General features: G+C 38.3%; 2 protein-coding genes across 3 annotated transcripts; both read left to right on the forward strand.

The window, feature by feature from the left end:
* Nucleotides 1-283: 283 nt before the first annotated feature.
* wdr35 (WD repeat domain 35) lies at nt 284-20210 on the forward strand. Of its 2 annotated transcripts, XM_059566018.1 has the most exons (29): nt 284-541; nt 751-868; nt 1008-1079; nt 1177-1269; nt 1402-1530; nt 3717-3850; nt 4024-4189; nt 4270-4418; nt 6084-6209; nt 6289-6474; nt 6596-6640; nt 7660-7716; nt 7824-7884; nt 8698-8842; nt 10043-10112; nt 10422-10475; nt 10557-10666; nt 10793-11009; nt 11473-11553; nt 11865-12001; nt 13507-13710; nt 14825-14971; nt 15243-15375; nt 15499-15609; nt 16587-16751; nt 16914-17054; nt 17308-17464; nt 18226-18466; nt 19935-20210. In XM_059566018.1, the coding sequence occupies exons 1-29, from the start codon at nt 518-520 to the stop codon at nt 20083-20085; spliced, it is 3624 nt and encodes a 1207-aa protein (XP_059422001.1). In that variant the 5' UTR covers nt 284-517; the 3' UTR covers nt 20086-20210. The 2 variants fall into 2 exon arrangements, with proteins under 2 accessions (XP_059422001.1, XP_059422002.1); XM_059566019.1 differs by lacking the exon at nt 7660-7716.
* A 1059-nt stretch (nt 20211-21269) lies between these two features.
* Nucleotides 21270-25138, forward strand: kcns3a (potassium voltage-gated channel, delayed-rectifier, subfamily S, member 3a). The gene is made up of 2 exons (XM_059566020.1): nt 21270-21579; nt 22578-25138. The coding sequence occupies exon 2, from the start codon at nt 22657-22659 to the stop codon at nt 24118-24120; it is 1464 nt and encodes a 487-aa protein (XP_059422003.1). The 5' UTR covers nt 21270-21579; nt 22578-22656; the 3' UTR covers nt 24121-25138.
* The last annotated feature ends 436 nt before the right edge of the window (nt 25139-25574 follow it).

The following is a 25574-nucleotide window of genomic DNA, read 5'->3' on the forward strand; positions in this document are numbered from 1 at the left end:
ACCAAAATGCTGTTTAAATTACTTTGAGATGTAGTTAAACATATCAATGTGCAGGAAATGGCAACTTTCCGTAATGTATTTCATGTCAGCTACCCATAATCAGCTACCCATAATCACAATTATGCTTACAAATTTATCAAGATAATTTTAGAATTTATTAGGAATTCCTTAAAAATATTTTTTATTACAAAGGATTCAGTTAAAAATGTTTCATATAAAGTGATGAGTAGAGAATTAGAACTACAAATACCATGAACGCCTTAACCAAACATCATTTCCGGGTTTTGGTTACCTAGAAACCAAGCAAACCGTTTTACAGCAGCGTACATGCATGGAACATAGACCGATAATTCAAGTGCCTTGAAGAACGGATTTATGAAACATTTAATTTAAAAGAAGACAACGCTGAAATCCAAAACAGTCATCGGGACCAAACAACTTTTGGCACCCCCCCAAACACCGAGAGAAATTTGGTTCATAACGCTGAGGCAGGCTAGCAAGCTAAGCTAAAGCAAAGATGTTTATTTATCTCAGTAAGAAGGTAATCGTGAAATATTGCATTGTAAATATTAATTTACTGCTAGCATTATAACAATATTACTGCTGTATTAATATTTTTCTCTGATTGAACGCGTGATTGTTTTAAGGGTTTGCTGTTAGTAATTTTCATTCGTTTTAATGATAATGATAGCTGCTTCTGCGTATACAACTTGTTTATCATGGCCGTTGGCTTTGTTGTGTATTCCTCAGATTGCGATTCCAAACAATACCATTTTAAAGTGTGTGTCTTGGAATAAAGACCAAGGTTTCATCGCCTGCGGAGGAGAGGATGGCCTTTTAAAAGTTCTCAAACTTGAGACTTATACAGGTGAGACCCTGAACTTCCAGTACTTCTATATGTACAGACAAAATATGAACACCAATGTGAATGGTTAACTTCTATATATTAAAAATAGGACTTTGAACGAAATCCATCAATCAACCAAAAGTACATTTATTTTTCTTAGATGATGCCAAACTGAAAGGCTTGGCAGCTCCCAGCAACCTCTCTATGAATCAGACACTGGAGGGACACAGTGGTAAGAAAGATAGAGGAGATGTGTCAGCTCAATGTCTGTGTGTTTTGTTTTAGTGTCTGTGTGTTCTTACTCTCTGAGTTTTAATTTTGCTATGCAGGTGCAGTGCAGGTTGTGACTTGGAATGAACAATACCAGAAACTGACCACCAGTGACCAGAATGGGCTCATTATTGTCTGGATGCTTTACAAAGGTAAACATCATATAAACCATACATAAATACCTATAAACCATATAGAAAATACGGTAATATATGATGAATGTAAAACTCCAGCCAATACACTTGTGTGACACATTTTTTTTTGTAATTTTGTGTGTCAAACAGGTTCATGGTATGAAGAAATGATTAATAACAGGAATAAATCTGTGGTGAGGAGCATGAGCTGGAATGCTGATGGTCTGAAGATCTGTATTGTGTATGAGGACGGTGCTGTGATTGTGGGCTCGGTGGATGGTGAGCACAGGACTGTTTTAATTATAATTATTATTCATTTTTTTATTTTTAAGTCAAAACACTACAGGCAAATCATTTTTTGTACGTTGGACACATTTGGGATTTTGTCTTTTTTGGGTTTCATATGATTTTAAGAATAGTGAAAAGAAAACATCCAAAATAAACTTTACATGAAAAAAGATTTACATGCAATATATTCATTTGTGTACGTAGATTTCAATTACACTACATATCTTTAAAGGCCATTGTCTCAAAATTTGTTTTTTTTTTTCCTACTGCACTGAGCCAGAAATCTCAACTTCAGTAGCCCTCAAAGTCACATATGTTTACATTTAGTAATTTAGCAGACTCTTTTATCAAAAGCGACTTACAAATGAGAACAATGGAAGCAATCAAAATCAACAAAAGTGCAATGATATGTAAGTGCTATAACAAGTCTGTTGGCTTAAGGCAGTACACATAGCAAGGGCTTTTAAAAAAAAATATAATGAATAAAAAGATAACAGATAGAATAGAACAAGAATAGAGCAAGCTTGTGTTAGAGGTATTTTTTGTTGCTGTTTTTAATTGTATAATAAATGAAAATAAAACAGATAGAATACAAAAATATTAATTGTAAAGGTTTGGTAGAACTGGCTGGGAAACCTGCCAAGAGAGCATTGCAATAGTCCAGCCTGGACAGAACAAAAGCTTGGACAAGGAGTTGTGCAGCATGTTCCAAAAGAAAGGGCCTGATCCTCTTCATGTTGAATAAAGCAAATCTGCAGGACCGGACAGTTTTAGCAATGTGGTCTGAGAAAGTCAGCTGATAATCAAACATAACTCCAAGGTTTCTGGCTGTTTTTGAAGGAGTTATGGTTGATGTGCCTAACTGGATGGTGAAATTGTGACGAAACGATGGAACCACAAGCAGTTCTGTCTTGGCAAGGTTGAGTTGAAGGTGATGGTCCTTCATCCAGCAAGAAATGTCTGTTAGACAAGCTGAGATGCGAGTAGCTACCGTCGGACCATCTGATGGATTGAGAGTTAGAGTTGAGTGTCATCAGCATAGCAGTGGTATGAAAAGCCATGTTTCTAAATGACAGAACCTAATGATGCCATGTAGACAGAGAAGAAAGGGGTCCAAGAACTGAGCCCTGAGGCACCCCAGTAATTGGACACCTCACCATTCCAAGATACTTTGAAGGACCTATATGATAGGTAGGACTCAAACTGGAGTGCGGTTCCTAAGATGCCCTTTGCCAATAGGGTTGACAGGAGGATCTGGTGGTTAACCATATCAAAAGCAGCTGACAGATCAAGCAAGATAAGTATTGATGATTTGAAATACAGTCTTGCCAGTCTTAAGGCTTCAACAACTGAGAGCAAGGTTAAATGTCCACTTCTGAAGCCAGATTGGTTGCTGTCAAGGAGGTTGTTCTGTGTGAGAAAGACAGAGACTTGGTTGAACACAGCTCGTTCAAGTGTTTTAGCAATGAAGGAAGAAGGGAAACTAGTATGTAGCTCTCTAAAAGAGATGGGTTGAGGGTGGGTTTCTTAAGTAGTGGGGTTATATGATCCTCTCTAAATGTTGAGGGAATACATACACTAGATTATACTCTGAAGTTTTATAAAGAGAGGTTTGTTTATATATAATTGTTTTTTAATGCGACATTTTATTCCTAAAGACATTTATTCTTTAATTATTTTTCTGGCTGTTGACTATTTTTTTATTTTTATTAAGGAATGATGAAAATAGATATACAAAATAAAAGATGTAACTCTTACATGTCAACAAAATCAAACAAGAATTTTAAACCTGGCTTGTCCAATGTTAAGATTTCTGTTCTAGAAATACATACAAATTAGAACATATTTAAATTGACAGTTTATAATTAACATATACAAACATAACAGTTAAGAAAACTTGTAATACATATTATGCTATTCTTAATGTAATACATAGGTGAAGTGTGGTGACATCTATTCAATATTTTACCCTGTTCACCTGGTGTTTTACATTTTTTTTTAAATATTTGATTATAATAGAAAATTATTTTCTTATTTATTAAAAAGCAACAAATCCATCAAGATATAGGTGTTTGTTGTTTTATTATATAGTTTTGACTTTTCATGCTTGTAAATTTTATTAGTGTGAATATAAATGTGTGTGTGTGTGTGTGTGTGTTTGTTTTGTGATCTTGCAGGTAACAGGATCTGGGGTAAAGAACTTAAGGGGACCCAGTTGGCACATGTGGCCTGGTCTCCAGACAGTAAGATCCTACTGTTTGGGATGGCCAATGGAGAGATCCACATCTACGACAACCAGGGAAACTTCATTGTGAGTGCTGAGATGCTGGAAACACTCTCTGTTCATCATTGTGTCTTTAGTCAGCTACTTCTACTAGTTTTCCTCTGGGGTCCTGAGAAAGTTTTTCAATTTTATCCAGTCAGTTTGAGTAGTACTGCTATTAAAAACACAATTTTGCTGTTATTGTGTGTGTTTATGCCCAGATGAAGATGACCATGAGTTGTTTGGCGAATGCAACAGGTGCCCTCAGCATATCAGGTATTCACTGGTACCCCGGCACAGAGGGGTATCTGGAGCCAGACTGTCCCTGCCTAGCTGTTTGCTTCACTAACGGGCACTGCCAAGTGATGAGGCACGAGAGTGATGACAGTGAGTTTATGCATTTCTTTATCTCTTTTTGTGCATACTAAGTGACATTCATTCAGACCTGTGTGTGCGTATGTGTGCAGGTCCTGTGATCATCGAGACGGGTATGTGGCATGTGGCCAGTATCCAGTGGAATCACTGTGGCAGTGTTCTAGCTATAGCAGGATCACTCAGAAACAGCGGAGCAGAGAAAGACATAAATGCTGTTCAGTTCTACACACCGTTTGGAGAGGCGAGTACTGATCACACACATGCTTTATATAGACATATTTCAGGTTCTACAAAAGATAATCTTCTCATTAACAATTGTTCGCTTAGACTTTTGTCTTGTTTTTGAAAAAGTCTCTTAAAAGTATAGTAAAATAAGCAATATTTTGAAACATTATTACAAATATGAATAACCTGTTTTCTATTTTAATTTATTTTACAATGAAATGTATTCCTGTCATGGCAACGCTGCATTTTTGGAAGCCGTTGCTCCAGTCCTCAGTGTCACATGATCATTCAGAAATCATTTTAATATGCTGATTTGTTGCTCAAGAATTTTTTTTATTATTATCAATGTTAAAACAATTTCCACTTTATTTTTGTGGAAACTGTGATACCTTTTTCAGGATTGTTTGATGACTAGTTCAAAAGAACTGCATTTATTTGAGATAGGGCTGCTCCGATCACGATCGGCCGATCGTTATGCGCATCTCGTCAGTGACTACGTTTACATGAAGCCAATAACCCATTCAAAACTGGAATATTAGCAATAACCCGGTCGCGCACGGCCATGTAAACACCGGCAAAAACCCGGATATGCTCATATCCCGGTTTTTAAAAACCGGGATATTATACCTGGGGTACCCCTTTTCTAACCCGAATATTTGGTCTTGTAAATGCGTTTCGGCATATCCCCATCAAAATGTGTGTTCTGCGCATGTTCTGTTCGCAAGGAATCTTGGTCTTTTGAGTAGAGACGGCGCATAAAAAAAACCCGAGTGCAGTATAGCGGAAGTAAACAAGTCAAGGTTAACATGGCGAGTCGCAGCATAGCACCACACTTTTGGAGCGAGGAGGAGACCAATTTCTTTATTAGTGTGGTGAAAACCATGAATATAATGTCTTTTATTGACGGCAGAAAGTACCGAGATAGTGAGGCACAGTAGTGTCAAGTGATGCTGGTGGATCAGTACCAGCGCCAAAGCGCAAACAAAGACTATTGCTATCTGCCCCAAACTATTCATTATCCGCCTGCTGCTGCTGTTGTTGTTGTTGTCTTTGGATACAGGAAGAAGAATCGGAAATGACGCATATTGCGTCTTGTTGTCCGTACGTCCAGACGCTAAACGTGCGTCGCCGTTTACATCGGGATATTAGCGACTGATTACACATTCCATGTATACAGGAGTAACTCTCTCTGCTCACGCATGTAAACGGGTTATCCCGAATGTTTCAGAAACCCGAATAGTGACCTTAACCCGACCATAACCCGAATTTTAACAGCTTGTAAACGTAGTCAGTAAAGCCGGTTCTCTAATCTTCGGTAAATTCCCTCAGGTGCGTGATTTCACATAGAGCAGCTGTTACTACACCGAGCTGAGCCATTGTTAACTGAGAAGATGCGCAAATTTGTGTAGTAACAGCTGCTCTATGTGAAATCACGCACCTGAGGGAATTTACCGCTGATTAGAGAACCGGCTTTACTGACGAGATGCGCATTAACGATCGGCCGATCGTGATCGGAGCAGCCCTAATTTGAGATAGAAATATAAATATTTTGTAATTATATAAATGTCTTTACTGTATTTTTGGATCAATTTAATGCATTCTTTCTGAATAAATGTATTATTTCCTTAAACTAAACTTGTTACTGTTGATGCACTTATATCTGATGTCATCACGTGTCTAGCACTTGCGGACTCTGAAGGTTCCGGGTAAGCAGATGACTGCTGTATCATGGGAAGGTGGAGGATTACGAATTGGCCTAGCTGTAGATTCTTACATTTATTTTGCTAACATTCGGCCAGATTACAAGGTAATTTAGCTGTAAATAATGGCTATAAAATAGTTTTTTCCCCCCTTCTCTGAGATAACATCTTACTCTGTCTCTGTAGTGGGGTTACTGCAGTAACACAGTGGTGTATGCATACACACGGCCTGATAGACTGGAGTACAGTGTGGTGTTCTGGGACACTAAGAATAATGAGAAGTTTGTAAAATACGTCAAGAGTCTCATGTCCATCACCACGTGTGGAGATTTTTGCATTTTGGCCACCAAAGCAGACGACACGCATCCACAGGTACTAAAACAGGGATCTGTTCAGCTTTTTTCTGATGAAGAGGGATATTGTAAGTAAGAATATTGTTTTACATCAAATCAAAAGTCACATCTGTTACATATCTTTTTTATTTATTTTTCAGGAGGACACTGAGACTGAGGCTGGATCAGCTACTGGATCAGCTACGGTAAAGACACCTCTTATATCCCAATGTAGTAAAAAACAATGAAATATTTCCATTTGCACTCTGATCACAGACACCAGAAAGTAACAGACAGGAGAGGTTTAAAGGGATACTCCACCCCAAAATGAAATCTTTGTCATTAATGACGTTTCAAACCCATCAAAGCTTTGTTCATCTTCGGAACACAATTTAAGATATTTTGGATGAAAACCGGGAGGCTTGTGACTGTCCCATTGACTGCCAAGTAAGTTACACTGTCATGGTCCAGAAAAGTATGAAGAGCATCGTCATAAATAGTCCATCTGCCATCAGTGGTTCAACCGCAACATTATGAATCAACGAGAAAACTTTGTGTACACGAATAAAACAAAAATAACGACTTTATTCAACAATCCTTTGTTAACAGTCTCCTCTGTGTCTCTCCACATCACTCAAACTGCCACCACAAGGATGCGCTGTTTCTATGTGTATTTATGCTTTTATTTGAAACTTGTGGCACGGCTGACACAGAAGAGCAAATGCAGTTTGAGTGATGTGGCTTCATAATGTTACGGTTGAACCACTGATGGCAGACGGACTATTCTGACGATGTCTTTCATAATTTTCTGGACTTTGACAGTGTAACTTACTTGGCAGTCTATGGGACAGTCACAAGCCTCCTGGTTTTCATCTAAAATATCTTAAATTGTTTTCCGAAGACAAATAAAGCTTTTATGGGTTTGGAACAACATGGTTTTTATTAAGTGATTAATGACAAAATTTTCATTTTGGAGTGGAGTATCCCTTGTACAATAATGCATGACTGTAGCTGTTTTCATAGACCATGAGAAACCTGATCAAACATACAGATGTGACTGTATCATGACATTTTACAAAGTAAGAAGTAAACAGCTAATAGCAACTCTGAACCAGATCTAAATTTAGTAGGACAGAGGACAGTGGAAAGACGATGTAATGTAGAATTTAATAATGCAAAACTGAGAAAGCTGTTCCTAAGCACCAGATGCAACGCTTTACCACAGGCATTTAATGAGCTGTCCAATCAAAACACCTCAAAGGATCGATCTAAGAGGAGAAAGGTATTATGAACATCAGCAAAAAAAAAACCTTTCAGATATTTCCGTAATGTTGTTTTAGGAAGTGTATCCATGTAGTAAAGAGATGCCTGTCTATCCGTTGTCCACAGTATGCTCTGGTGTTGTGTAACTCCATTGGAACCCCACAGGACTCTAAATATATTGACATCGGTGGGTAAAAGATTTTTTACTGTTTCTATATGTAAGGGATCATGCAGATTCAGAAGGTCATTATTGCAAAATAAACTCTAAGCAAGGGTTATGAAAACCCAGAAGCAAATAAATATATAAATGCACATTTTTGTTGAAATTATTTTATTATTTGAGCTGTCTGTTATAGAATCAAGCACTCCAGAGAGATGTGTGTTAGTAACAAGTGCCATACATTTCTTTAGATTATTTCTCATTTTGTCATTTTTGGTTTAAATAAGGTTTGAATGGTCTTATTAGCCCTAGGCTTGAGGCTTATTTGGCATCTATGTAATTTAGAACGGTTTCTTTGATAATAAGCAAGGATACAGCCTTTTTTTGTAATGATGTAACACCAACTTAAACAGTATGAAAGCTGCGGTGGGAATCCCGGCTCCTTTCCTGCCACTCCCATAGGTATCCCGCTAAATTCCTCTCCTGGTTGGTAGAGCAGATCTGTTCCAGACATTCAGCCTGATCTCTCTGAACAGATTTCAGAGTCGGAACAGCAACACACAACAGAATCTGTAGTTATTCATAGAAAAACATATTTTTATGTGAAATCTGTCCTTGAATCCTGCTCTGAATAAAGGTTTTTGTGATTTTCAACAGCCTTTGAAATCGCACAAACCTTCAACAGATAGCTTTGATAGCTTTAGATAGGCTAATGTCACCTTTTCGTTTTTTTTAATAATGAAGTAACTGTAATTTCTCATCCTTCACTTTACACAAAGTGAAATTAATACATTCTATCTGTTCCTTCACAATTTTTTTACTCTCTGTTTGCTGATACAGACCCCCTGTTTGTCACTATGACGAAGACTCATGTGATTGCTGCATCTAAGGAAGCATTTTATGTTTGGCAGTATCGTGTTGCTAAGAAACTCACTGCTCTTGAAATCAACCAGGTCGCCAAGACAAGAAAGGAAGGTCGAGAGAGGTGAGGGTCAAAGGTCACCAGTAGTGGGTCACCAGTGCTTAAAGAGGGATTTAAAGGGATAGTTCACCCCAAAATAAAAATTCTGTCATTAATTACTCACCTTCATGTTGTTCATTTTTTGTTGAAATCTGATAGCTCTTTTACCATCTTTTACAATTTAAAAGTTTGGTGTTGGTTAGATTTCATGCATTTGAATCTCTGAAGGGCTTTTGAATTTGATCAGAAAGACAGTTAAACAGTAATACTGTGATGTATTATTGCAATTTATAATAATATTTAAATATAAATTTTTTATCCCAGTTAATTTTCTCCATCATTACCCTAGTCTTGACTTATGATTCTTTAGAAATATTTTTTTCCACTTATTATCACTGTTAGATTGTTTTTAACACTGATGATAATAATAACTGTTTCTTGTGCTGCTTAATACAGTATTTTTTTGTGGAGACTGTGATTAATTTTTCTAGGAAATTTTGGTGAATAGATGTAAATATTGCTATAAACACCATGGCTCTATAAAAACATATAATAATACAGGTTTTTTTTTCACTTTTGATCAATTTAATGCATGCCTGCTCAATAATTGTATTAATTTATTTCAATTTATGTCTATGCCTGCCATTCAGCATTGTCAGTCAGTAACAAATACACAAGTGTTAAATGCAGTAATCATTTTATTTTCTGCTAAGCATACAAAGAGGACATAGTGATGATAATTTTTACAAAAAATGAATAAAATGTTACTTTTGTTTTAAGAACATATTCATTAACATTTAGATTTATTTCAGAGTGGAAATATGGCTTCTTCAAAAACGAACTGCATTTGAATTTGTTGTACATGCTTTGTCCAATGTCTCAGACTCAGTGGCTAAATGAAAGAAGCAGCTCTGTGTAATATGTAAGCTTTCATCAGATGAAGTGATGTTCCTTATTGTGGCGTACAGTCTGTGGGTAGTCTGTCTGCCTGTCTGTCTCTCGGGGTAGTGTGAGGGTGTGCTCGCTGACGGCAGCACTTTGGAAAAGTTCTGTTCAAGGCGGTGTGATGAAATCCTGCGACCCACACTCTGGAACAGGACCCAGTGTTCTGTTTCCCTTCAACATGATAGAAATACACTAAGGCGTTGCCTCTCTTGCTTATTCTTCCCCACTTTACCTGCACACTGTCTCTTTTCACTCTGTCTTGCTGACTCTTTTCTCTAGGGTTTATCACATCGATGACAGTCCAAGCGGAACATCAGATGGGACACTGAACTTTGCCAAAGCCTTCACAGTGAGTACACTCTGCACAGACACTTACATGTGGCTCTATCAGCCTCTCGTGAGAGGATTAGTGGGAAAAACTGTCATAGAACACTGCTCCGCTAGTCTGCTTATGAATTATTTCATTGTTGTGCTATGTTTTCCTTGAACCACACATTTTTATGTGACATGGCTCACATAAGATGCTTCTAAGTGATCCAGTTGTCATCTAAACTTGTATTTACAAGAAGTATGGAGGCTGCAGTCCACTTTTTCATATGACAGCCCTGAGAAAAGGGTCATGACAGTGAGATGTTTTTTTTTTGTTTGTTTGTTTCAGGCGACCAGAGATCCGATCTGCTGCATTACAGCATCAGACAGAATGCTTATAGTGGTACGTCTGATTTACACAAGGACACATGGTTTTTCATCACAAAGTTTCTACGTTATTTATATGAGGTTGTGATGTCTGCAGGGCCGTGAGTCTGGTATCCTACAGAGATACAGCTTGCCCAACATCACCCTCCTGCAGAAATATTCCCTTACCTCCAGACCGTATCAGCTGTCCCTCAATTGTAACTCCAGGTCTTATTTCTCTCTCTCACCTTTTTTTTTTTTTCTTTTTTTTTTATCCAATTGTAATATTAGATCAGACTACTCACCAATTTTTCCTGCTTGTATAGTGAGAGTAAAATAATTGTATTTTTCTAGCCGGCTGGCTATTATAGACATTACGGGTGTGTTGACGTTTTTGGACGTAGAGACACGGGCTTCGTCAGGGGATGCAGAGGGCGGATCCACAGCTGGAGACCCATCTAAATTTGAGCGCAAGGATGTCTGGGATATGAAATGGGCTAATGACAACCCAGATCTGTTCTCCATGATGGAGAAAACCAGAATGTATGTCTTTAGAAACCTGGACCCTGAGGTGAGGCATAGAGAAAGAGTTAATTATTCACATATACATATATGTTGAGTGTTGTGGCTAGAAAGGGTGATAGTTTTGTCAGAGCTAATGCACTCTTAAGTATACAGGGTTCAGAAAGTGCAGCCGTTTTCAAACAAACAAACACACACACACACACACACACACACACTCACACACATGCCAGCTTCAGTAAATCACAGAGCACATGGCCTGTAGATCAGACCACCCACTGTAGAGATTCAGCAGAGCTTTTTTCTTTATGCACAGAAAGACAGCACGTAGTTACAGGTCCAGTTCACACATTATAAGCAATATTCACACAAATATATATATGTACAATCATAATTAATCAGTTTTAACTTCCATAAAACAAATTCTGTTACTTCAGTTGTTTTAATTTGCAGCAGTATTAGTGGGAACATTTTCCTGACAAGTTCTTATTTGTGTTGTGTTTTGAACACAGGAACCTATTCAAACGTCTGGCTTCATCTGCCACTTTGAGGATCTGGAGATCAAATCTGTTCTTCTGGATGAGATCATGAGGGTTGGTTGGAATATTTTGGATTAAATCAATTCGTAGTTGAATTTGAGTTTTTTCAAAATTATTCAGTGAATTTTTAAATTGAGATTTTCAGGGCTGAAAAAATAACATAATCGTATATTGGAAATGACCAAAATCCTAAAACAAAGCCTATATATATATTAGCTGTGCTCTGCTAAATTGTTATAATTTCTATAAAATTATTATTATTATTATTATTATTATCATTATTATTTTAAATGTTATTTTAATTTTAATATCTTAAGTTTTGTGAATCCTGAATATAACTGTAAATAATAATAATAATCTTTCAGGATCCAGAGGTTCCAAATAAAGATTATTTAATAAACTTCGAGATCCGCTCGCTGAGGGACAGCAGGGCACTTATTGAGAAGGTTGGAATTGAAGATGCTTCTCAGTTTATCGAGGACAATCCCCATCCACGTCTCTGGTGAGGCACACACTCATTCCACACAATAAATGGGGCGGTTTGGTAATTTAATCAAGCGTACCTGCACATGGAAAGAGGAAAACATGAATGAAAGCATAGACATAGGCAGAACGGAACAGTGTGTCAAAACATACTGTGTGGGTTTGTGTATTTGTGTATGTGTTTAGCAGGACTGTATTTGTTTTACATTTTAGAGATTTAAGAGTGTGCAACATGGCAATGTGTGCGTTTCCTGGAAGTGGAAAGTATGTGGTCCAAATTTATAGTCTGAATTGTGAGCTACAGTTTTATGATCTGAATGATGATCCTGGCACTGGCAGGACAAAATGAAACCAATAAGACAGCACACTTCTGGTTCCTGGAGAGCTCTGTCTTTCAGTACCTGTCTGGCCATTTAAGAAAGGGAAACCCAGATAAACTGGAATCAAATAAACTAATGTAAACAGGCACTTTATTGTGTAATTATTTATGGTTTTCTAAGACAGAGATGAAAGAGAGAATGATGTTACCTGTAGTCATAAAGTAAGGCAGTCTTGGAGTGGCTCTATTGATTTAACGAACCACTGGAGTTTTAGTGGCTCTGTCAGTTCTCACAGCACAAGGAGGAATTTCAGATCGGACTCTTGCTACACAAGCAGGGAGGTAAACCCAGAGATCTAACATACATTGACTGGACTCTTTACAGTTTTACCATTTGTTGAATAATTCAGAAGTGAATCTCTCAAAACCAGTTAAGGCCACATCCAGATCACGTTTAACCCCATAATCTAGAAATAATATCTATAAATTACTGTATCTTGCTAAATCATATTAATTATATTTAAGTCTTTTTTTTATTAGTATTTGCTATGTTGTCTCTAATCTACATTTTTAAATATAGGTTGCTTTTCTCTTTCTTTGATTTTGGAATGAAAAGGAAATGGAGATTCAACTTTTAGTGCATTATCAAGGGAGTTGCTGTTAATACTGTCAGAAGGGAACTGGAGAAGGAATCCTACAGGAATATGGTGTAAAGAAAAAAGAGCTGTGTCAGCTCTCTCTTTCAGTCTGGGTGTGTTTGCTTTAATACGAGCGTGAGAGCTCAAAGGCTCTGTTGTTTGATTTTACTCATCCTTAACATGCCAACATGTCAGAGGTCAAAGGTTTTCTTAGCTTTCCATGAGTGCATGCAAAGATCCTGGACACAGTCACTTCACCATCCTTGGCCACTTTTTGTGGCTCAGGTCTCTAAAACTATCTAGGGTGTCATCAGTCAAACAGATTTAACTATATGCAGCTGAAAGATTATCAGTGTCATTTTGTTTATGTCCAGATTTACGATGCTGTTTGCTCTTTGTTGAGATCAAATATGATACAAATACTCTGATCACATAATTTTGTTTGTGCTAGTGTATCAGATACTAGATGCCATGTAATCTCAAATACGGGATTTAGTGTGAAGTTTCAGACCTCCGGTATTTGACGGTTGAAAATTCAGTCAGTTGTATCTGTGCATGCACTTCCAGGCGTCTGTTGGCAGAAGCAGCACTGCAGAAGCTGGATTTGAAGACGGCTGAACAGGCGTTTGTGCGCTGTAGAGACTACCAGGGCATTGAATTTGTCAAGAGACTGAGCAACCTACAAAGTGAAGCCATGAAACAAGCCGAGGTAGCTGCTTACTTCAGCAGGTTTGAGGAGGCAGAGAGGATGTACCTGGACATGGACCGCAGGTACACACAGACATATGCATGCTGTCATACACAAACCTCGAGGAGATTCATATCCTGTGCGAAATCTGTGTAGACAAGAACACTTCACTTAAAAAACAGTGTTAAATTAATTGTGTTGTTGTTAACTAAAACTACTGTTTCAAAAATAAAAAGAATACATAAATATAAAATTAAAAGCTTAGTTTTTAATTTGCTAAAGCTAAAACTGAAAAATAAATTGAAGATGAATAATAAAATATATAAAAATAACAAAAGCACATAATGACATTGCTAAAACAGCTGTGTTCGAAGCTGTTGTAAAATACAGGAAGGCAGGAAGGCATCAAGGCATCAAGGCATGTCCGAATACAAATTCTGCTTTACTTCCTGTCTCTGGAGGCACTTTCTTCTGATTGAATTTCGAAGGCAGCATAGATGTATCCTTCACTGCCATTGATATCCCACAATCCTGTGCGTTCAGTCAGTGCCTTCGTGCAAAAGTGCTTCCTGCAAAGTCATTGCCTCATATGGCAGCGAGGCAGCAAGTAAGCTGCCTAAGTTTTCAGATGCAGCCTATGAACATACACCTTTCTGAGGAACTACATTGTTTGGCGGAAGAATAATGTTTTTTATTAATATCATTACATTTTATTTACTTTGTTTTATTTTTTGAAAACCTTGCTACATATATGGAATAACAGTTTTAGGAAGCAATAAGCCCTGTGAAGCTGTGGTTTACACTGAATTTATAATAGCTAAGGGGGTTTTCACAACGCTGTTATAAATTCACTGTAAACTACGGCTTCTTGGGGCTTATTGATTTATTCTACATTATATACTTTTTTTTTTTTTTTACCAAACAAAGCAATTAATATTTCTTCTGGCATACAACAAGAAATTACCATATTTTAATTTAACAGAGTACTAAATTAAATAAACTACAGGGATGGATGATTTTTAGATTGAAAAAAAAAACACACACTCAAATCAATTTCCAAAAGTGTCTCTGGTTTGGATCTGTATTTTCTTTTTAATGCGGTTATGGACAACATTTTAATTAACTAAATTGAAAAAAGCTACAGAAATCAATTTATTTTGAATGCTCATCTTTCATCTTTCTTCCTCTGGTCTCTAGGGATTTGGCGATAGGTTTGCGTATAAAGCTTGGTGATTGGTTCAGGGTTCTGCAGTTGTTAAAGACCGGATCAGGTGACTCTGATGATGCTCTTCTGGAGCAGGCCTACAACGCCATTGGAGACTATTTTGCAGACAGACAGAAATGGTAGGCTGTTCAAGTGAGGCTGTGCATAGGTGTTTATAAATGTGTGTGTGTGTGTGTGTGTGTGTGTGTGTGTGGCAAAAGCCACACAGCTGAACTGTATATAAAATCTGTTTGAGTGTCATACACTTATTTAGGCATAAGCCATTAAACCAAAAGGTCTTTAAGATAAGTAAATTAATTTCAGTGTGTCCAAATATTTGACTGTTTTCTTTTACTTGATAAATTGTATTATTTGCATGTTGACAGACTTGGAAGTGTGTGTGTTCCACAGGTTGAATGCAGTACAGTATTACCTTCAGGGTCGTAATCAGGAGCGTCTGGCTGAATGTTATTATATGCTGGAGGACTATGATGGTCTGGAGAGACTTGCAAACTCGCTACCCGAAAACCATAAACTGCTACCAGTGGGTGCTTTCTCTTTTCTCTCTCTCTCTCTCCCTCCTTCCAATTCTTTCAAAACAGACCAAGTAGTACTGTTTGGTTCAGGTTGTCTTAATGGCTTGACCTGTGCTTTATTGTGTGTGTAGGACATTGGTCAGATGTTTGTTACCGTGGGAATGTGTGAGCAGGCCGTCAGTGCATTTCTGAAATGTAACCAACCCAAAGCAGCTGTGGATGCCTGTGTGCATCTAAACCAGGTGAGTGTTTATACACCGCTTGTTGTATGGATTTGATATGATATGAATGTTATAGGTATAACGTGTTAATAATATATTAATCGTATCAATTATATTAATATTACAGTCTATAAGGGCTGTAAGTTAATTTAAAAAAAGTAATTCTGATGAATCTGTTCATTGTAGATAAAGCATCTGTATCCTTTTTAACAAAAAAAAAAGGTAAAGACACTGAGCAAAGATAAAGACAAAGAACATCAGTACTCAGTTCTCAGAATATATATTTCTCACATCTAAGCAGAAAATAATATTAAATAATATAGTAATTTTCTGGATAATTTTATAGATTCATTCATACATATATTTTATCTAAGAGGTTTATCTAAGAGCCATGCTTGTACAAATGCTGCTGTCCTTTACTTGCAGGCGATACTTAATAATTTTTTTTAGTCTCATAAATTGATTTGATCTGCATAAAGCTTTTCATTTGTTAAACTTCTCTGGATATCATTTCTAAATAAATTATTCAATAAAGAAGGTATTTTCTCCAACAAGTACTGATCTGAAAAACAACACGCATACAGACACACTTGTGCTGTTTCCTTTGTAAAATTTATGATCAGTCTTTAGAAATCACACAATGAATGAAATAATTATTATCCGATATCTGCGTTAAAGACTTTGACAGCCCTATTTAATATGCATTTCTCAAAAGAACTCTTTCTCCCTCTCTTCACTGAATGCATTCTGACTCATTGCCTTTTCTTTGGCTTTTTTTGGGCCATTTAGAGATAATGATGCTTCTGTCATTAGTTTAAATGAGAGGTTCAGAGAGATCACAGTGCTCATCATCAGTTCTACTGAAAGATCCAGATGCAGCTATAACGTCATCACTCTCATCTGCTCATGAAACCTGTCTGTGATGAATGTTTAGATGTTTGATGATGGTAACAAATATACAACAGCAAAAATACATTTCAATTGTGTGCACATTTCAGTGGAACAAAGCTGTTGAACTTGCCAAAGACCACAGTATGAAGGAAATTGGGCCTCTGCTGTCCAAATACGCCTCGCATCTGCTCGAGAAAAACAAAACTCTAGAGGCTGTAGAGCTCTACAGAAAAGCCCATCACTTCCTGGATGCTGCCAAACTCATGTTTAAGGTATGCTAGTATCAGTTTGTGTAAAAAAACATTGTCAATTGGGATCCTCAGGTTATGAAACTAGTGATGATTGAGTTGCAACAATGTACACTCTTCACATTTAAAGCCTGGATATTTTGTAAATGTGAAATACTTTTAATGACACACTTTATTTCACCTTAGATCGCAGAAGAAGAGGCGAAAAGGAGAACACGACCACTGCGAGTGAAGAAGTTGTATGTGCTTGCTGCCCTGCTGGTGGAGAACTTCCACACACAGATCAAAAGTTCACAGCAAAGCAAAATCAAGGGCAAGAAATCAGAGGTACTCGAAGTAGATGTTCTAAACTCTTATTACCTGTTTCCAGGTGAAGGGTGTAGTTTAGATTTAGTACAGGTCTAACCAATTACAGGTTTATTATCATTTGGGATCTTTGGACAGAGCTGTGGTAGTTGGTAACTGTTGGCGCTGTGGTGTGCAGCTGCAGCCTGACTCAGAGTCCGACAGGAAATCAGTTGTGATAAAGGGCTCATTTACAGCCTAGTGGTGGGTAATTTGTGTGTGTGATTTATTTCAGGCTACCAGTGCATTAGCAGGGCTGTTAGAGGAAGATGAGTCGTCTTCAGACAGCCGTATCCTGGATGACGCCTGGCGTGGGGCAGAGGCCTATCATTTCTTCCTGCTTGCGCAAAGACAGCTATACGAAGGCAAGGTGGACGCAGCCATGAGGACAGGTAACACTTACAACCCATGCAATAGCATATACACACTTCCTATTAGAATATTATTACATTGTTTAGTCAATCAAAGAGGTTTGAATTTTAAAATGATTTCCTGTCTGTATTTTTCGGGTGCAGTCTGTTGATGTTTACCCAGAATTATACATTTGCAGAAAATGATAATGATCACCATAATATAATTATCCATAGGTTTCTGTGTGACAGTCTGTGTGTGTGTGTGTGTGTGTGTGAATGCATGCATGGTATGTCTGGTCTGTGAACATAAAGTGTTAAATCGCTTACCTGAACTGAGAAAACAAACTCAAAGTGAAGTCTTTATAGCATTCAGTCCACACATACACACTTGCAAAAAACGTTTGCTTACATGAAGGTCTAGACAAGATGTTTAAACCACAGATGACATCATATCCAGGACCACCTGGACAAGAGGTGTGCATGCATGCATGCATGTATGTGTGTGGTTTAATGTCTCTGTCTTTCAGTTTGCAGTGTTTTCAGTGCATACTAATATCAAAATCTTAATTGTCTAATAAAAGCTATTTAAGTTAGGGATATATAAAATATTAAATATTAATATCAAATTTCTGTAAAAATGGTAAAAACACATTGTTTAAAATGCTACAATTTAAATGCTAGAATTTAGGCATCACAGTATGAAAATGAACTTTCAGTGAGCAGCAGAAGTGTTTCTTATTAAAATCTCTTGTTCTTCAAATGTGAAGAAATGCAATAATTTCTTTATTTTCCATTTCCAGCTCTCCATCTCCGTGACTATGAGGATATTATCCCTGCTGTGGAGATTTACTCTCTGCTAGCCATCTGCTCATCTGCCAACTGTGCGTTTGGTACTTGCTCACGCGCCTTTATTAAGCTGGAGTCTCTGGAAACACTGACTCCAGATCAGAGGCAGCTTTATGAAGACCTGGCCTTGGAGATCTTCACCAAACACAGCCCTCGAGACACCCGGCAAAGCCAGCGAGACAGTCTCACTGATGGGTAAGACAGGAACACAATAGCCAGATGTGCTTTACAACCTCGCAGAGTGAACAAGCACTGGAAACATTCTCAGGCCCCGTTTAACCGATAACTGAGGCGGATCCTTCATTACGGCTGGTAGACAGAGCTGTGAGGTCACAGTGACGCAAGTGTAAAGTAGTGTGAGATGAGTGACGTAAAGATCAGCACGCATGATGTAGACCCGTATCACTGCAGTGTGCCAGGTGATTGGACATTTCCAGACCATTCAAAACACTACATCAGCACAGTTCCTCCTTTAAACTGTAGGAAAACAGAGGGAAGAGTATTGAATACACTACCATTGAAAAGTTTGGAGACGGTACGATTTTTTTGTTTTTGAAAGAAGTTTCTTATGCTTAAGGGGAAGTTGTGGCCTAATGGTTAGAGAGTCGGACTCCCAATCGAAAGGTTGTGAGTTCGAGTCCTGGGCCGGCAGGAATTGTGGGTGGGGGGAGTGCATGTACAGTTCTCTCTCCACCTTCAATACCACGACTTAGGTGCCCTTGAGCAAGGCATCGAACCCCCAACTGCTCCCCGGGCGCCGCAGCATAAATGGCTGCCCACTGCTCCGGGTGTGTGCTCACAGTGTGTGTGTGTGTTATCACTGCTCTGTGTGTGTGCACTTTGGATGGGTTAAACGCAGAGCACAAATTCCGAGTATGGGTCACCATACTTGGCTGAATGTCACTTCACTTCACTTCACTTCACTTTACCAAGGTTACATTTATTTGTTTAAAAAAATACAGTATTTTTGTGAAATATTATTTCAGTTGAAAATATCAGTTTTCTATTAGAATTTATTTTAAAATGTAATTTGTTCCTGTGATGGCACAGCTGGTTTTCAGCACCATTACTCCAGTCTTCAGTGTCACATGATCTTTCAGAAATCATTTGAATATGCTGATTTGGTGCCCAGGTAACATTGCTTATGTTATCGAAGTATTTTTAGTGGAAACTGATATTTTTGTTTTTCAGGAGTAGAAAGTTCATAAGAACAGCATTTATTTTAAATATTTTTTTGTCGCATTATAAATGCCTTTACTGTCACTTGATGCATCATTGCTGTATAAAAGTATTAATTAATACTTACTGACGCCAAAATTTTCAACAATATTGTGTATTCTTTTTCTCATTGAAGCTGTCCATTATCATTAATTCTCTGCAAACCCCAGAAAGGACATATAGGCATCACACACATTTACAGGGGAAAGTTTTCTGGAGTAAAGTTATTTTAATAACAGAGTTAAATGATTTTAAGATCATTTACCATTATACCTCAATATTAACACCAACAATTAGTAATCAGCACAAAACTTAAATGTGAGTCACCGAAATAACTGTCCCAATTATGTTTGTTAAACTAGCATGTATGATGATGTGTTCTGACTTGAATGAATCTCTTTCTCTTTTGTCTTTTTTTCTCTTTTTAATTTCTTTTCTTTCTCAGGCCGGAGGGCAAGTTGCCCACCTGTATAGTGACAGGAAGAGTGATATCGGAGTTCCAGTTCTGGATGTGCAGTGTGTGTAAGCACTGTGCTGTGGAGCAGGAGATCACACAACACAACTTCTGTCCTCTCTGTCACTCCCCAGTGGGATAGATTTTCCCATCTCTTTCCCAAGCTCAGCTCTTGCTCCATCAAATGTCAGTCTTTTCGATGTACTGTGGGACACAAACTCTGCCACAAAAGTAGAAGGCTTAAAATCTATGTAATTTGGATATTCGTATTATCATAGATATATATGGCATTTCATGTACTCATATAATTACATTATTTGACTTTATCTAACAAAGTTCTGCACAAAACAAAGACATTCTTATGTGAAATCACATTCTACCCAATTTAAACAAAAATGAGTAAAACATTGTTCGCAAACATTCGCAAAATTAGGAATGAATCATCTGACTAATAACTGTATGTGTGTATTGGAGACATTTTTTAGTAAAAAAAAAAATGAAATGGATTCAGTGTATTATGTTATTTTGGCAATGATTGAATAGAACACAAATTTGCCTTGCAAACAAAAATAAATGTTTCTATATTTACAAAAAGATAAAGACGTTCTAAAAAAAAAATAAAGATAAAAAATTCAAATCTCTCAGACGTTGCTGTTCACTTTTGTCAGTCATCTGGTTTGAATTGAGAGTTTACATATTTAATTTTAGGCACCTGTCCAATGAAACTTTTAGAGATAGTATCCGTCGTATGCTACGCAATGCTGCTCTCTACAGTGGCTCAGTGGCAGTGTTTTAATGCTTAAAACATTTATAGTGTTTTCACTCAGCATAAGTGACGGTGTTGTTCTTTATTCAAGAAGAATATATATTTTTTTCTTTACGGTTTTCTTTATTAAGTTGAACAAAGTATTTAAAAATACATACTGTAAAGAGTAACATTAAACCGGCGTACTCTTGACGGCCTCTAGAGGGCATCATCTGTCAATTCCTGTCTGCACGTGCGACAGGTGCCGCTCCAGGGAGAAATACTTTGACCGAAGAAAGTGAACGTGTTGACAAACCACTAGTGTTAATAACTTAACACTCTTTAACGTAACTGCAGTATCCTCCGTCGATGATGACATTCGCCTTTATTAAAATTACACACATGATGCTCATAAAAGTTTGAGGGAAAAGAATCGTCGCTGCTTTTAAGTAGGCTATATTTCTTTTATTTTCACAAAATCCATCCGACCACTGCTTTCTTTCTTAGCAGTAACTCAAGGGATCTATAATCTCAGTCTTTTATTAGTTTTCTAATCCTTTAACTGGTCTTCACGATGATTTTTCTCTCAATCATTGTTCCTCCGTGGAGCATGTGAAGGCGAGTCCAGTAACGCAAAGCGCAAGCGCGTTCCAGTTGCCACGGGCCAGTGACGCACGGACGCACAGCTGCCCCGAGGCACCGCGAGTGCGTTTGCGGCACACTGTGTGCCAAGTGTCCCACCCGACACAGTCTGCTGCGGGACATGGGGCAAACGCTGCGAACGAGCGCACACCGGGCTCTACTCTACCAAGGAAGGCGCTGGAAGATGACAATATCCACACCGAACGTATTTGCAGTGCACTGATGCTGTGTGAAAAGAAAGGAAAACAGGTAAACTGTGACATTGCTTGTGTGTAGTTTTGGGTTACGCAGTGTTTCTTTTGAACTTAACTTCAGTGCTGTCCTTGGTGCTGGATTTCCATCAGGCAGAGCACGTGGATTTGCACACACCTCGCAGAAACTCAAATATGTCATTTAGAAATTTGATGTTGTACCCAAAAGTAATTTCGTTTTTCTATAGTTACTTTTGTTGCTGTCAGATTTTATTTACGTTTTGTGTATTGCAAGTTTAATTATTACATACACAGGTGTAAAATCTGAGCCGTATTGAAAATCTGGAGTTGAAAGTCTTAATTAAAAACTTGAAATAATACATTAAAAAAGAAAAAGCAAATTATATGACATTTAAGAGGAAATATATACGTTTTTGCACAATTTATAGGTCACCAATCAAATAAGCATGCCACATGTACAGACAGTTTCCATTGAACGACAAGATGCACTTTTTTTTTTTACTTATTTAATAAAAAAAAAAAAGCTAACTACAATAATTTTCATTAATGGTCATTGTAAATTGTAAATGTTTCATCTCACAATAAAAATATAAATTTTTCAAACTTTATAAAAGCACTGCTAATTAGAACTGTCAAGTGCTCACTGAATGTCCTGAAACCTTGACATGACTTTGTACCCTGCCGTACTGCTGGAAAAGAAAGTCAGAATTAGTATTAAAATGCTCATAATGATCACTGAGGTTTTTTTTACGACAGTGTACAAAATCAATATCCATTGGCAGCTATAAAAGCTGATCTTGGGCTCCAGAATGCTTTTATCCCATCATGATTGTTACAGTTAGAAGCAGTAAATAATAGATTAGCTGTCTTTCTGTCTGCGTATTTAAATCTGATTATGTTTTTGTCTTGCCATACAGTTGAGTACAGTGAATTGTGGCAAGGAGTACTGAAAAAAAAAGATTGCATGGTTTTGATGAGCAGGTATCAATAGCAACAGGTCAGTGCTAATCAGGCTTTTCTCTTCCTGCATTATAGGCATGCAGCCATAGATGAGTCTCTCCAAAACTGCTTAGCCCAACAGTTCCACTTACTCCTTCATGTTCTGGCATCCATCATGGTGTATGGGCAGGTCCTGCACCGCCAAGGCCCAGAGGAAAGCTTCATCAACCTCAACGTCGGCGGCTTTAAGCAGCAAGTGGAACGAATGGTCCTCCAACGCTTCCCCCACACACGACTGGCCAAACTTCTCTACTGCAGCTCAGAGGCTGCTATTCTCCAGCTTTGCGACGACTATGCAGCAGCTGAACGCGAGTATTATTTCGACCGAAATCCGTGTTTTTTCCGCTACGTGCTCAATTTCTATCATACCGGAAAGATCCACCTGATGGAAGAGTTGTGTGTGTTTAGTTTCAGCCAGGAGTTGGAATATTGGGGCATCAAGGAGCTTCACATGGACACTTGCTGCAGCGACAGATTTCAAGAACAGAAAGAGTACACAGGAGATCACGACTGGGGAAATGACGATGACCTGCAGAACCAACTACAGGACAGCTTAGATTCATCTATGGAAGAACTGTCAGCATTTGACAAAGACCTGGAAAAGTTTGAGGGCACCTGGTGCTCTGAGAAGCGTAAGGAACTCTGGCTGCGACTGGAAAACCCGGGATATTCGTGCTCAGCAAAAATTATGGCAGTGTTTTCACTGAGTGTGGTACTGATGAGTATTGTGGCCATGTGCGTTCATAGCATGCCTGAGTTCCAAAGGGTGGACGTTAATGACAAAGAAGTGGAGGACCCAGTGTTGGCTGTGTTCGAGACCTTTTGCGTCCTCTGGTTTTCTCTCGAATTCATCCTACGATTAGCAGTTACACCATGTATGCGCAAATTCCTAAGCAATGTGCTAAACATCATTGATTTCGCCTCTATAGTTCCATTTTATGCCACGTTGGCGTTTGAAACCATGGATGCTGAGGAAAGCGAGGAGCTTGAGAACGTGGGAAGGGTCGTGCAAATCCTGCGCCTCATGCGTATCTTTCGCATCCTCAAACTGGCACGGCATTCGGTCGGGCTGCGTTCACTTGGGGCAACGCTCCGTCACAGCTACCATGAGGTCGGACTCCTCATCCTCTTCCTTTCTGTGGGAATCTCCATTTTCTCAGTGCTCATCTATTTTGTGGAGAGGGAGGACGATGAGTCGGAACTGCAGACCATACCGGTAGGCTGGTGGTGGGCGACGATCAGCATGACCACGGTGGGATACGGCGACACGTATCCCATCACGTTGGCTGGGAAACTCATCGCCACCTTGTGCATCATTTGCGGCCTGCTTGTAGTCGCCCTTCCAATCACTATCATCTTCAACAAGTTCTCCAAGTACTACCAGAGACAGAAAGCCCTGGTGGAGTCCGACCAGCTTCAACCAGAGGACGAAAAACTGCCAAATCTCAGCATGCCTTTTCTTTACATAGGAGACATCTACGGACAAAAGATGACTTCTCTGGTGCGTAGCACGTCCTCCAAGAGTAGTGCAGGGAGTGAGGGAGGCGTCACTGATGCTTCCAGCATTCAGGATGTTTAAATTGTCTGCCCTACTGGGATGCCACAGGCTGACAAAGCAACATAAATTAGGGTTCTTCAAATCTGGTCTTGGACGGCCACTGCTTTGCAGAGTTTAGCTCAAACCTGTGATTTTTCTAGTGATCTTGAAGACCTTGGTGAGACATGTTTGTTTATGGTTGGTGCTAAACTATGCAGGGCATTGGCCCTCCAGAGCAAGATTTGAGGAACCCTGATACAAATGATTGTATGCACAACCTCAAATGAAAAGAGCGTGAAGAAACAAAAATAAACTTCCTTGCTTAGATCTGCAGCACATGTTGATGAAACACAATAGGACCCTAAGACTCAAGGCTCTTTCTTACCGAGCTACTCCTGGACCTTCAGTCAAAAGCACTATTTCTCTTTAGTTCTCAGGGTGAAAATATCTCAAGCTTTCCATTATTTACCGATCAGAACCTGTTATGGACACTAATCTAGCAGGCAACAGGCTAGCAGTAACACTAATGGTCTATACCCAATTAACAGCACTGATTGACAGGTGTTTTTTTCTATTCTTCAGACAAGCTGTTCATTTAATTACAAGCCTTTCTGCAGTGCCTGTGGGAAAAGGACTATGCTTAAATGTTTTATAGGCAATGACAGCATCTAAAATGCTAGACTTCAGATGGCATGTTGGTGTACACCATCCTTCCTAATGTGTCCACCAGAGACGGAAGGACGGAAAGAGTGCATGCATATTTCAACAAGAGAGAGGAGAGGCCACAAGAGAGAGGAGAGAAGAAAGCAGGAAAGAGATGTTACAGTTGAATAAAGTGTTGATATACAGTAGATATAAGTTTCTGCTCTTTGTTCTGAAATCACTGCATGGGTCTGGAGAGAGATGAAGGGTCTTAAAAGAAATGGTTCACCCCAAAATGAAAATTATGTTATTATCTACAAAACCTCATGTCGTTCGAGACTTATAGTCTGTTATTTTGATGTGAAGCACACTACAGCTTCAGTATAATGCAGTTTATAGTGACCACTATAAAACGCCTGGCTTCATAAGGCGCTTAAACACGAGTAAATGAATAACGTGAGAGTAGTTCATAGGAGTTGTGCACTATTCTCTAAATCTTCTGAAGCTACTACTATGTCAGCAGACTAAAATTTTTGTTATTATTTTTTGTAAGTGGACTTTTGATTTGAGAACCATAATTGACGTCAGTAATTTGAATTCTGATTTGTGAAAGAATCGGAATGATTTGTATACAAGGTCAATGGAAAGAACTGACTCAAAAGGAACTTTCTGAAAAGACCTGCATGAATTTTTTTCAAAATATCTTTTCGTTCCACAGAAGAATGAAAGTCATGTGGCCTTGGAATGACATGAGTAAAAGTAAGTAAAAGATCATTTTTAAGTGAACTTTAGCTTAAATCTTTTACATTTTAATCTTGTTAATCAAGTGTTACTTTACAGTGAGTTTGTCCCAC

This window comes from Carassius carassius, chromosome 14 (assembly GCF_963082965.1).
Source record: "Carassius carassius chromosome 14, fCarCar2.1, whole genome shotgun sequence".
Taxonomy (NCBI): domain Eukaryota; kingdom Metazoa; phylum Chordata; class Actinopteri; order Cypriniformes; family Cyprinidae; genus Carassius; species Carassius carassius.

Bases quoted from the DNA above. Each gene is read 5' to 3' on its own strand.
- wdr35 (XM_059566018.1), top strand. From the start codon at position 518: ATGTTTATTTATCTCAGTAAGAAG. The intron at 869-1,007 runs GTGAGACCCTGA...TATTTTTCTTAG, and splicing joins CAAACTTGAGACTTATACAG to ATGATGCCAAACTGAAAGGC. The intron at 4,190-4,269 runs GTGAGTTTATGC...GTATGTGTGCAG, and splicing joins GAGGCACGAGAGTGATGACA to GTCCTGTGATCATCGAGACG.
- kcns3a (XM_059566020.1), top strand. From the start codon at position 22,657: ATGGTGTATGGGCAGGTCCTGCACCGCCAAGGCCCAGAGGAAAGCTTC.